The sequence below is a fragment of the Astatotilapia calliptera genome, chromosome 6, assembly GCF_964374335.1.
Source record: "Astatotilapia calliptera chromosome 6, fAstCal68.1, whole genome shotgun sequence".
NCBI classification, from domain to species: Eukaryota; Metazoa; Chordata; class Actinopteri; order Cichliformes; family Cichlidae; genus Astatotilapia; species Astatotilapia calliptera.
In genome coordinates, this window is record NC_137427.1 from 30,657,228 (window position 1) to 30,670,448 (window position 13,221).

The 13,221-nt window shown below is 44.0% G+C and overlaps 3 protein-coding genes across 7 annotated transcripts in view; 2 read left to right on the forward strand and 1 right to left on the reverse strand.

Annotated features, from left to right (window-relative positions):
- Positions 1-3,459, forward strand: part of LOC113010651 (leucine-rich repeat-containing protein 31-like) — an 18,232-nt gene extending 14,773 nt beyond the window's left edge. The window contains exon 7 of the transcript XR_013909744.1: positions 3,325-3,459. The gene's annotated coding sequence lies outside the window, so the exon portion shown is untranslated. The remainder of the gene's footprint in view (positions 1-3,324) is intronic.
- LOC113024478 (kinesin-like protein KIF1B) overlaps positions 1-13,221 on the reverse strand; it is a 91,849-nt gene that overhangs the window by 24,759 nt on the left and 53,869 nt on the right. For 3 of the 5 annotated variants that reach the window (XM_080303114.1, XM_080303113.1, XM_080303115.1), the window contains one exon: positions 12,582-12,738. Coding sequence is in view for 2 of the 5 variants with exons in the window: in XM_080303111.1 (XP_080159237.1) it covers positions 11,336-12,081; positions 12,193-12,226; positions 12,339-12,446; positions 12,582-12,738 (1,045 nt within the window). In the remaining 3 variants the exon portion in view is untranslated. Of the gene's footprint in view, positions 1-10,220; positions 12,082-12,192; positions 12,227-12,338; positions 12,447-12,581; positions 12,739-13,221 lie in introns of those variants that run through there. The other 2 variants (XM_080303111.1, XM_080303112.1) reach the window with 1 other exon arrangement.
- On the forward strand, positions 3,209-10,653 carry LOC113036009 (leukocyte elastase inhibitor-like). The gene is made up of 13 exons (XM_080302594.1): positions 3,209-3,230; positions 3,325-3,470; positions 3,649-3,807; positions 3,923-3,994; positions 4,095-4,216; positions 4,310-4,373; positions 4,448-4,462; positions 7,088-7,205; positions 9,100-9,242; positions 9,623-9,700; positions 9,846-9,935; positions 10,007-10,187; positions 10,315-10,653. Exons 1-13 carry the CDS (start codon positions 3,209-3,211, stop codon positions 10,539-10,541), a joined length of 1,437 nt encoding a protein of 478 aa, XP_080158720.1. The 3' UTR covers positions 10,542-10,653.

Consider the following 13,221-nt stretch of genomic DNA (forward strand, 5'->3'; position numbering starts at 1 on the left):
GGGCAACGGTACCTAGACCCAGTTCGTAGAGTACGCTTGGGGAGTGTGATCGTGTGTACAGCGTCTCTTTATGTCTGTCTCCACGTTGGTTGAGTGTGGAGTAAGTGCATATGAGAGCATGAGGGTGGGAATGGATGTTTGTATCTGTGTGTGCCTGTATGTCTGTGTCTATATGTCAGGTTGGGTATCAGACGCCACCTCTCTGGGGACATCTCAGGCCCTCCAAGGTTTGGAGGCCTATCTCCCCCTACCACCACTTCCCCTGCCAGTGGCGGACTCCCTCAGGTGTCGGTGCGTTGGTGGTTCTTTGTGTCCGGGGATGGGCGTCCAGGTACACACCGGCTCACTCCTTGGCGGCCGCTTATCGGGGCCTGGAGCCTGGGGCTCGCTCGGGCCACTTCGGAGGTGGGGGTGCCCCCGGCCTCTCGGCCTGGGGCTCGGTCACTCAGGCACGGCTGGCTGCCGGCGGAGCTCACGGGCGCGTCACTGCAACTCCCCCTGGCTTCTGCTCCGCGGCTGCTGAGTGAGCCCTCATCTGGGACTCTCCTCAGCTCTTTCTGGGACAGTGGCGCGGCTGCCCCTCTGTTGGTCTTCCTTGGTCTCTTGTGTTCTGGGGGCCTCTGGATGTCTGGAGTTTTGATCTCCTCCATACCTGCTTCATGCCCTGGAGGATGGGGCTGTGGCCCCCCCACACCCTCTAGCAGATCATTACATGAAGGAACCTTTTTAAAAAACAAGCGCGTCCATGCTCACAGGTGCTCACACACACAAACTACACCCTTTTTGGCTCCTACCTCAAAGCACACTGTGTTCTGTTGATCTTATGTGCTGCACAATAATGTTTAATATTTAGTATTTACTGTCATATTCCCATATATCATTGTGATGTTGTTTATTCTATTACTCTTGTTCTCTTCTGCTTGTTTTCTTTTTTCTTTCTCAACAGGTGATCCAGGTGATTAATAGATGCATTTTTTTTCTTTTTTTTTTCTATGGCTTTGTGTCCAGATATCAGCGCTCACCTGGCTGGTACCAAGAAGGTTCAGCAAGTGCTCCCCAGACCTGGAGTCCTGGACAGATTCTTCCCAGACCAGCCTCAAGCTGTGCAGCAGATCCGAGCGACATTGGCTGACCTCTACACTCTAGACATGGTGAGAAAAAGGGCACGGTTTTTTCATTGTTTGGAAAATTTGGCATTAGATAATCCTCACCTGGGTGTTGCTGTTCAGTGTAAGCAATATCATTTGCATTTTATTCCTCTGATTTATTTCTCTGTGGCGTTTATGAACTCGTATTTCTTAGGCTGGCTTTTAAGGAAGGAGAAAAGGTATGTATCAGTTGGCTGGGAAGAAAGATGGAGGTGGAAAGGATGTGCAAGCTATGGGACAAAGTTGCCGAGACTAGGTTAAAAAGAGGTGAGGATCAGTGAGCAGGAGTGTGGCTTTGTGCTGAAAAGAGCACAACAGATTGTCTGGAGAGAAGGTGAAGGAAAGTCAGCTGAAGCAAGACAGTTTGTGGAGTTTGTGTTGGACTGTATGTTATGCTGGGAGCCTGGGGATTAGTGCACTTTGATTCCAAGTTAATACTAGCTAGTGTTTCTCACTGGTTTTTGGGCGGTGGAGTAAAAGGGATTGGTTGGTGGCTGTTTCTAATGTTAGCCTTTTCTTTGATTTCTTACAGGCAGGGTAAAGACATGGTGATGAATGAGTGTGTGGGCCGTCTGCTGAGGACCAGGAGCTCAGGACAGTCAGACGGGGGCGTCGCAGCAGGAGTCACCGTGCTCGACAATCCTCTGCTGTTCTGAGATGTCACACTCCTGCCTGCACATACAAACCACACTGAAGTCAGAGTTCCACCTGCACCTCCACCTGTTCTTGCAACAGCATGAAAACTGACAGAGGTGAGACAGCAGAAAAGTTCTTGTCTATTTTTTTTTTTTTTTACTAAGTTAAGGAATTAAGTTAAGAAGAGTGATTAAATAAATAGTTTCTTGCATTTTTGATTTAGTGATTGTGTTTAGGATTATTTCAGAAACATGTTTAGAGGATCTTTGTAAGCCTGTATTTACTTTAAAAGAAGGGAAGCACTTCTTCATCCTACAGAAAAGGTGACACATTACAGATGAGTTCATAAAAAGTGTCTCTGTCACTCTTTAAAGGCATGGAACAGCATGGTAAAGTAGGCCTAGGTTGCCATCTTGTGGCAGTGTGTTGTTACTACAACATATGAAATTGTGTTTCTATTGGAAATATAATTCAGCACCACTGAGCCGCTCTCTCAGTTACAAACTGAACCTGTTTTTTTAGACATATAAATCACTAAGTACAGTGAAGCTTTTGGTTTTGTAAAAGTGTTTCTTATTCTAAATGCATGTTGATTTTTATCAGGGTGAAGAGCAGTTAGCAGTGCATTCATGGACATCTCTAAACTATTATTTGAAGAATCTTTGGTGATGATGGCATGAACTAGAAGCGTGAGCTCCAGGTGAGACTGCACAGAAGAGCAAGTGTCCTTAAACTGCATCAACTGATGACTTCTCACAATTTTATTCCACTGTGTGTTTTTATCATTGAATGTTTCTGTCTTTGTGTACATGTAATGAAGACACTAAAGCTGAGCCAGAACTTCATGCTGAAGAGAAGGATTCTTTTAAAATGCATGGGGGAGCAAGCGAGTCAGATACCAAGGGCACGAAGATGAAGCAGGTCTGATCGGAAACCGTTTATTTCCAGGCCAGGGAGCACAAATAAAAACACCCTTAAAAGGTTCCCTCCTGCTCAACCGCGTCACTCCCTACGGAGAGAAGATCTACATGACCTTATCTGCGTATCTGGAGGTCAGCCGCTGCTCCGCCGTGTTGTACCTGTTTGTACGTGTTTTTAAGTCTCTTGATGTCATCGTGTCTAACACACACCCTTTATCTCCTCTCTGCAGCTGGACCATTGCATCCAGCCTGCCATTATCACCAAAGACATCTGCACGGTCTTTTACTCCCGAGACGCCAAGATTTCCCCACCCCGTTCTCTCAAGAACCTCTTTGGGACTGGATACTCCAAAACTGCTGACTGGTAAATCTGGGCTGCTGCACTGTGGCCATCTCTGTTTCACAATCAAAGATATCTGCCCTGTTACAAAGTTTCCTTGTTCAAAACTTCTGCTTCATTATAACAACCGAGTGACTGGGATCTACGAGCTGAGCTTGTGTAAGATGTCTGACACTGGAAGCCCAGGTGAGCGGCCATGAAACATGTTTAAAGAACGGCAGCTGTTTTATCATAATTCTGTGGAGAGCTTCATCCTAATGAGGGCTCATGTCCTGAGCAGGGATGCAGAGGAGGAGGAGGAAGGTCCTGGACACATCAGTGGCTTATGTGCGTGGAGAGGAGAACCTGGCCGGCTGGAGGCCCAGAGGAGATAGCCTCATCCTAGAGCACCAGTGGGAGCTGGAGAAGATGGAGCAGCTGCAGGAGGTGGGGCGTTAAAAGATTCATAAAGAAATAAATCTGTTTAATATCGTAGAGGGAAAAATGACTTTTCAACTCAAAGAACAAAGTGCTATTCTAAAAAGTTTTTTCTTAGAGTACAGACGTTACATGACTAACCTCCCCTCTTCTCCCCACCTCACATTCGCCCCCATCTTTCGTCCAGGTGGAAAAGACCCGTCACCTTCTGGGAGAGGCGGCTCCCGTGGGAACAGCTCCCACCACCAAGTCCCTGAGTGAGTCTCTGTCCCCCAGCGTGAGCTCCAGCACTCTGTCCACGTCCACCTCCGTCTCCTCGCAGATCTCCAGCACCACCTTTGAAAGCGTGAGAAGGAGCTGGCCACCAAGGTGAGAAAAACGTGGGCTTAGTGGGCGTTCTTGTTGCTGCCTTCTTCCTTCTCTGCTCGGAGCTGATCGGTCTTGTTCCTGTTGTGTTGTAGTGCCTGCGCCTTCTGACACACACCTTCAATACTGAATACAAGCAGCTGGTGAACAGCATCAGTGACTGCAAGGTGAGAAATAATACAAAGAAATTAAAAAATAGCCTTTCTGTGTCACATCAGGGAGTTCCTATATTGACGTCTACCTCATCCTGCTGTTGTTTCACTTCAGCTTTCTCTCATCTCACCGATCGGACGTGATCCATCCGTGACGAGCTTCAGCAGTGCCACCCTCACCCCTTCCTCTACCTGCCCCTCTCTGTCGGACTCGCGCTGTGGCTCCATGGGCCAGAAGTAAACATATTTTTAGGAACATTGACCTCGATCTGCAAACGGTTATTGACAGGTTATCTATTTGATTCTGACTTGGTGTGATTTGTGTTAAAGGACCCCTGAGAACAGCTCACGTGCCTCCAGTCCCTCCTGCTCAGACTGTGAAAACTTCCCGATGGTTCCCACTCTGGAGACCTCCTACCTTGCGCGGGCTGCAAAGAACGAGTTCCTGAACTTGGTGCCTGATATTGAAGAAATGCGACCAGGGTGAGTAATGCCATATTAACCCAAATACTGTCACTATGACATGTGTCTCACAGACCAAATGTAAGTCGACACTCATGTTCTCTAGTTCAAGCAGAAATGATGTGGATCGATTCAAATTCCTGAGCCTGGATGATTTCAGCTGGAAACAAACCAACTCTGCTTCTTCCTCAGATAATTCAATTCAATTCAATTTTATTTATATAGCGCCAAATCACAACAAAAGTCGCCTCAAGGCGCTTCATAGATAATAATAATGGATTGGATTTATATAGCGCTTTTCAAGGCACCCAAAGCACTTTACATTTACAAGCCATTATTCATTCACTCTCACATTCACACACACTGGTGGAGGCAAGCTACGGTTGTAGCCACAGCTGCCCTGGGGCAGACTGACAGAAGCGAGGCTGGCATATCGCGCCATCGGCCCCTCTGGCTAACACCAGTAGGCCGTAGGGTAAAGTGTCTTGCCCAAGGACACAACGACCAGGACAGAGAGCCCGGGGATCGAACCGGCGACCTTCCGGTTACAGATACAGAGAAAAACCCAACAATCATATGACCCCCTATGAGCAAGCACTTGGGCGACAGTGGGAAGTAAAAACTCCCCTTTAACAGGAAGAAACCTCCAGCAGAACCAGGCTCAGGGAGGGGCAGGACCATCTGCTGCGACCAGTTGGGGTGAGAGAAGGAAAACAGGATAAAGACATGCTGTGGAAGAGAGACAGAGGTTAATAACAGATATGATTCAATGCAGAGAGGTCTATTAATGCATAGTGAGTGAGAAAGGTGACTGGAAAGGAAAAACTCAATGCATCATGGGAATCCCCGGCAACTATGCAAGTTGTAAACAGTTGTAGGATTAAAGATTATTGAATGTACAGAATGATTATTTACACAGAGCTATACAGTAGTGCAGTTAAGATAAGTGAGGGTGTAGATAGTTTCTACAGAGGCTATATAAAGTGCTAGTGGTTGTGAGTGGTGGTTCACTCCATGTTATTATTGTGTGTTTGAGGGTACAGTTGTCCATTGTGGGTGTGTGTATGTTCAGTGCATGAGTTTAACGTGGGTCAGATGTCAGGAGGCAGAGTTCAGGAGTCTGACAGCTGTGGGGAAGTAGCTGTTCCGGTACCTGGTGGTCTTAGTCCGGAGGCTCCTGTAGCACCTCCCAGAGGGCAGGAGGGTGAAGAGTCCATGTGATGGGTGACTGGGGTCTTTGATGATTTTCCCAGCCCTTTTCAGACACCGCTTCCTGTAGATGTCCTTTATGGCAGGAAGTGGTGCTCCGGCGATGCGCTGGGCAGTTTTCACGACCCTCTGCAACGCCTTCCGGTCCGAGGCAGAGCAGTTCCCGTACCAGACTGTTATACAGTTGGTCAGGATGCTCTCGATGGTGCAGCGATAGAAGTTCACCAGGATGTCTGAGGACAGGTGGTTCTTCCTCAGAGTCCTCAAGAAGAAGAGGCGCTGGTGAGCCTTCTTGACCAGCTTGGAGCAGTTGGTCGTCCAGGTGAGATCCTCGGAGATGTGGACTCCCAGGAACTTGAAGCTGCTCACACGCTCCACAGCCGTCCCCTTAATGTGGATGGGTGGATGTGGGTCAGCATTCCTCCTGTAGTCCACGATGAGCTCCTTGGTCTTCTCGGTGTTAAGCAGCAGGTTGTTTGTGTCGCACCACTCAGCCAGACGATCCACCTCCTCCCTGTAGGCGGCCTCATCGTTGTCACTGATGAGGCCAATCACCGTGGTGTCATCTGCAAACTTAATGATGGTGTTGGAACCATCAGCAGGTCTGCAGTCGTGGGTGAAGAGGGAGTAGAGGAAAGGGCTCATCACACAGCCTTGTGGTACACCGGTGTTCATTGTGATGGTAGATGAGCAGTGGTTATCCAGCCGGACATGTTGGGGGCGGTTGGTCAGGAAGTCCAGTAACCATTTGCAGATGAGGGAACTGATGCCCAGGTCTGTCAGTTTCCTGATGAGTTGTGAGGGGTGGATTGTATTGAATGCTGAACTGAAGTCTATAAACAGCATTCTGGCGTAGGTGTTGTTGTTGTCCAGGTGTGAGAGGACAGAGTGCAGTGCGATGGAGACTGCATCCTCTGTGCTCCTCTTCTGGCGGTATGCAAATTGGTGGGGGTCCAGGGTGGGGGGGAGACAGGATTTGAAGTGTGCTAGGACCAGCTGCTCTAAGCACTTAGCTATTTACAGTTCATAACAAGAGACAAGGCACCATTTCTCTCCTTTGTGTTCCAGTCATCACAGCAGATTAAACTTTTAAAATATTTGCAAATAGTATAAAGAAATATATAAAGAAGTAAAACAGTAATTTATTAATACTTAGAAATACTAAAACTTACATTTGTCAGCAAAAACTGCTGCCATCTGAACCGAAACGTTACAAACCAGCTTACCCACAATCTGTGTATTTTTCTATGCTGGCTACTTAAATTGGCATCCAACAAGCTATTTGCTTTAATCTTTTATTAGACAAAGGCTGACTGGTTAGTTCAAGCTTCAACTGCATCCAAAGGACTGAAAATGTTTTAACACAGTGACTGAACTTGATTGAAGTCTCCGTAGTTTGTTGAATCTGTTTCGAGTGACTTATTTTCACAATTCCAGGAATTTTTAAAAGGCACCAAAAAGCATTACAACGCTGAGCTCGAGTCTGTGGACTTCAAAGGAAATGCAGAGGAGGCCAGGGTCCACATCAACAGCTGGGTGGAGAAGCAGACACAAGGTAAGCATAATGTAACTTTAAATGATCTCCACTGTAAATCCTTGGGGATCAGTTGTGTTGTGTTCAGTTGAGACATTATTACCGGATTGTCCACCGTCCACATTATTTTCTGTTTCCAGTTCTTCCAGTCTAATTTCTATTCAGTATTAAGCAGCACTATCTCTGGGTTTTACTGTTTGGTTTCATGCTATTAATAAAACCATCACAGCAGTATGTTGCTGTAAATAGCAGGCCAATTCTTCTATTCTTATTATATTATGTGATGGGTACTTCTACTTTGATCACTTGTGTCTTTAACATATTTTTATTTTTCAGGCCCATTTAGGATTGGCTGCTATTGATTCTATATCTTTATATTATCTTAAGTGCAGCAGGAAATTCATTCATTGTTTTTATAAAAGCGCGATACAAATACAGGCCATTTATAAATCTACCATCTATAATAATAGGATACAAGGACTTTCCATGAGGGTTATAGGACTGTGGTGCCACCTGCTGGAAATGAGACAATCTTAATCCCATTATTTTTGTAGGAGCCATTTTTGGGTTGATACCTCATGTTGCCGCTAGAGGTAACCTTTTTAAGTTTCTTTTTCTTTCTTTTTTTTTTTTTACTTTATTTAACAAACAATGAGTATACAACATACGAACAGATGAAGTATACAAAACAACAGAACATGAACACAAAAAGCCAAGGGTAAAAGAAAAGGGTAACAATTATAAGAATACACATACATGTATTGTTTTGAGAGCCTTTGTGTTGGTGGAGTCTGATATTGATTGTATGTACATTTCCACATCCTTAAAATAATGACAGAAATATGGTGTTTTGTTAGTAAACTTACATTTATGGATAAAAAATGTAGCTAAAAGTATGAACAAATTCATCATAAAAAACATTTATCATACTTCTTGGGGAACTTAAACAAACAGAATAAAACATTTTCCCATCGTAAAGAAAACTCCCTTAAAATATGGACAATAACAAACCTGCTAAATTCCTTCCAGAATCTCTGTGTAAAAGAACAGTACCAAAAAAGATGCGTCACAGTTTCTGGATGATCCCCACAGAAAGTACAATTAGTATTTATGTCCCTTTTAAATTTTACCATGTAGTGACTGGCTGGATAACATTTATGTAGAATTTTAAATGAGACTTCTTTCACCTTATTTACAATCAAATATTTATGGGGGACCATCCAGACTGTCTTCCACTTGATATCTGGAACATATCGGTTCCAATAAGATGTTATATATGGGAGAGAGACGATATCTTCTTGGAATAAACTACGTATTCTCTTATTGCTGTTACCAAGTTCCTGTGAAAAGCAGATTTTTCCTATTGGTGACTCAGCTGGATCAGGGAGAGTGACTGAGGCAGATATTGAGCTGTCAGTGTTTTTATATAACATTAAAGTCCCTGAGGGTGTGGCACCAAGCACCACTGAGGATTCCACCTTTTTAAGTTCCTGTATGGTAGGTTTATGTAAGGTATTTAAGGTGGACGCACGTAATCAGCGTCAGGTGTGTTGTTAATCATAAGAAGGCAAAACGTTTGTGACCGCTGCGCTTTTATCTTAAAATGTTTGGAACAAAGACCAAAAAGGACAAGATAAGTACTGCTGGAGTTATTGGACTGTTTAATTAATTCATGCATACCAGAAGCATCGCGTCACCCCCGCTAACAACCACCTCAGTGGCTTCAAGCCTACGCTTGAATTTTTGTTTTTTGTTCCCTGTTATACTGATCATAAAGCTTTTTCCCCCTTTTTTTTTTTAAAATAAAAACCATCTTGCTGTTGCCCTGTTTTCTGATTTTATAGCTGAAGATGTTGTACAGTAACTAGTGCATCTTTGGTAATAGTTAATAGTTTTCATAAATTCTTTTTACCAGATAAAATCAAGGACTTGCTAAGCCAGGATGCAGTGGGTAGCCTGACGAAGCTGGTTCTCGTGAATGCCATTTACTTCAAGGGCAGCTGGAACACGCAGTTTAAGGAGGAGAAGACTGCTGATGCGCAGTTTCGACTGAACAAGGTAACAGTGCAGAAAGGCAGCATAGGATGGTGCAGTTATACTTTGATCTGTCATACTACAAACGAGCTGTGGATTTTGCTGAATGAGAACATAAAGCCTGGAGCTCTGAGGGGATAAAATCGTGCTTTTAGGACGATCACTTTCCAACTTTATGCAGTTATGCAATGCAGTTTATTATTCATGTAATATCCAGTAAGTTCTCAAATAAATCTCAAACAACAGCACATCACAAACTTCGGCTAACAAGAACAAATTGTGTTGTGACGTGTGCTCTACATCCAAATCCACTCAATGGCTGGAATAAAACCATGACAGAACTTTTTGAGATCATTTTGAGACTAAACACAAAAAACATTTCTCTTGTCTCCCCTATTTTTCAGAACGACACTAAGCCGGTGAAGATGATGCAGCAGAAAAGTAAATTTCCTTTTGCGACCATTCCTGAGGCCAACTGCAAGGTAACATCCATCACTTTCAGCTTATTACAGGATTTCACCAGCATGATCTAAAACTTGTCTTTTACAAATATCAGCCTAAATTTCTAGATTAGGAAGTCAGATCATCTTTGATGGAGTAATAAATAAAAACAATGTTTCTGGACAGATTCTTGAGATGCCGTATAAAGGAAATGACCTCAGCATGCTCATATTCCTGCCTAATGACATAGAAGATGATACCACAGGCATGGAAAAGGTAAGATGCACTTACCAGTACTTTAATGTCCAGTTTCAATCAGACAAGCTAGTGACACTGTATCCACACAGCTGGAGAAGGAGCTGACCTATCAGAACTTTGTGGACTGGACTCGCCCAGACATGATGAGCCCCAACGAGGTTGATGTCAAGCTCCCTCGATTTAAGATGGAGGAGAAGTATGACTTGGAGAAAATCCTGACCAACATGGGAATGGAGAACGCTTTTGACATCTACAAGAGAGACTTCTCTGGTGAGAAATATTGCACCAATGAGACACACTGAATCAATTATACAGTTATATTGAGAGCACAAAAACTGCAAAACATCATCTGGTAAAGAAAAAAACACAACTGATTTCTGGGCTCTTCATCTACTAGGAATGTCTCCAGCAAATGACCTGATAGTGTCCAAAGTTGTCCACAAGGCTTTGGTGGATGTAAATGAAGAAGGAGCTGAGGCTGCTGCTGCCACTGGGGTTGACATGGAAGTCCGCTCTATAACGATTCCCGCTGAGTTTGTTGCCGACCATCCCTTCATCTTCTTCATCCGACATAAACCCACCAAGAGCATTCTCTTTGTGGGCCGGTACTGCTCACCCGAGTAAACACGAGCTGACATTGACATGAATTAAACATAAAACATTATATACAGTATAAGATTTTGTAAGGTAAACCTAGTTCATACAAATGAAGTAAAGAAAAGTTATTAAAACAAAACGTGCCTTGCTGTTTATTCTTTCAGTGTCCCACAGTAGCACATTTCCTGCTAGGAAAATGTCAGAAGTCACATCATTTCTGTAAATTGGGAAGTAACTGTAATACATCAAGTCACCTCTGTCTCTTGTTACCAGGACTTTTTAAAATGAATGGTGCAACATGGAAACATGGCCCTACACAAGAGTTTAGCTTTGAGCTCAATATGCGATGATCCTTTCAGCCATGACATCTCTGACATGGGAAACCAGGGAATTTGATTAGAAAATGGTGAAGGATTTTCTTTTCAGTTAGAAACTGGATTTGTGTAACATGGTGGTGAAAAGCCCCCAAAGAAACCAGCATATGATCAGTCGCTATATTGCATTTAATACAAACGTCCTTCGTGTATCCTTTGAATACAGAACAGATCATTTCTGATATCTATGAGTAAACCCAACCAGCACGTGTCCCAAAAGACCCCACAGTGTTTTTATCTGGCTTTTCCCTGACAGTTAGTGGACACTGACAGATGTGTGCTGAATATGAAAGGACACAAAAGAACTAAAGGTTTGCAGGGTTAAAAACAAGAACTACATGAAGGTTGTTTCATCCTGCTGTAACTTATGACAGAAGCATCTTTTGTTTATTTTTTTATTTATTTACACAAAGACAGATGTTGAAATAACAGGAGTAACAGTTTAATTCAATTGAAATCAGTCCAATCGTCTATAATGAAATTATTGTTTTTCATTAGTTGGCAAAAGATGGGGGTTGTTGACGGCAATTCAGTGAATGCAACAGGGGAGGACGCCAGTTTGGATGGAGGGGAATCAGCAGGACAGATGAGATTTTGTTTAGGAGTCGAGTAGTTGTGTGAATGAGGAGAGGAGAGCACATTAGACTGCTGAGAGACGGGGAGGTAGTCAAGCACTGACCACATGTCTTCTTGGATTTCAGCAAAACAGATGGGCTCATCTCGGTCTTGAAATAATTCAACTCGGGGTTGAACTGATGCAGTTTGAGAGGCATCTACAGGAGAGGCAGGGGTGGGTGAGGGCTGCTGAGACTGCGCAGTGATGGGGAGGGGGTCGAGCTCTTCCAGCACTGACAGCAGTTCTTCCTCACTGTCTGCGACAAAGGCTTCCTCTGTCTGGAACTGAAGGGCTGCAACAGGGGAGTCCAATGAGGTGTCCTCAGGGAAATTCATGTGAGAGGCAGGGGAGACCTGATTTTCTTGACAGAGAGGTGTGTAGGGTGATGCCTGTGTGTTTGGTAGTTGCAAACACACTGGCTGCTGGCGAGGCACGCTGCTGTCATCTGGCTTTGTCTGTGGCTGCTCATGTGGCTCTGTCAGAAATGAATGAGAAGAAGAAGATGGCTGTGACTCAGCTGGCCTCATACGCAAGTTGTTGGCTTGTTGAACAACTTCTTCATGTACAGATGCAGATTCTGCAACGCAAACAAAAATACATTAAGTCTTCTTTTTTTCAACACATTTTTGTTTCGTTTTCATCACATTTCTTATGTAAGATGCTGTGATACCAAGAAATCTTCTTTCACCTTTTCTAAGTCTGATTCTCTTCCTCTTCTTGCCCTGAAAACAAACACAGAGTTTTCATTAGCTGAAACTCTGTGCAGTGACTGTTTCATCATTCAGTGCAGTGATGCACACATGTGTGAACTGCATGTTGGCACTTTGGACATACATCGTTTTCTTTGGTCGACCAGGCTGGATGCTCTTTGGCATGATTCTGTCTTTCTGTTTCAGCCTGCTTGAAATATCTGGCTTTCTGGTCGTTTGAAAGCGACTTCCACTGTGGACAGAAGATCATAAGAACACACTGTGAGCACTGCTACTACACATAACTACAGGACAGCTGGGACACATGCAAAAACATGAGCAGACAACATTAACAGATGCATAAATGTATGCAGAGTTACACACTTACTCTCTGTCCCACCACTGCATTTACGGCTGCACTTCCAGGGATGTTGAGTTCAGCAATGACCTTTGGCCTCTGCTCTTTGAGATAGAGCATGAAGGCATTTGGCGGCTTCTTGACGTATGGCCCATCTTCATCCTGCTGGGCTGGGCACTTTCTTTTTCTTCAGGAATAAAACACAGAGTAAGAGCACATGTTAGCACTGTGTACAACTGTGAGGGAAGCAGTTCAAAAACAAAAGCACACAAAACACACAACAGGTGATGAGACAAGCTGCAATACGATCATCTATCCACTAGGTGGAAGAATTGATCAGTAGAAAGAGGAGATGTGCTCAAAACGACATTCATACATAGATTTATTCTTCTTAGTTAGTCTTAAGAATTAGGATTCACTGACAGTGAAGAAGTTTCAGACGTGCACTCGCGTTTCCCCTTTTGCCTTTTCCTGCTCCAGCCAAGTCCTCCGCCTGCTCTACATCTCTCCTATTACCTTTTATTACGCTTGCACTCATGCCTTTGCCTTTCACCACTTCAAAACTGCGCCTTCTTCAATATTACCTTCATATGCTCTCTTTGCTTTTCGCCTTCCTCACTACACTAAGTACCATTTTTTAACGCTGTGTACTCACTCTTGCTAAGTACAT

Coding starts and splice junctions, on each gene's coding strand:
- LOC113036009 (XM_080302594.1), top strand. CDS start 3,209: ATGTCTGACACTGGAAGCCCAG. Junction 7,206..9,099: donor GGTGGAGAAGCAGACACAAG/GTAAGCATAATG, acceptor TCTTTTTACCAG/ATAAAATCAAGGACTTGCTA. Junction 10,188..10,314: donor CTACAAGAGAGACTTCTCTG/GTGAGAAATATT, acceptor TTCATCTACTAG/GAATGTCTCCAGCAAATGAC.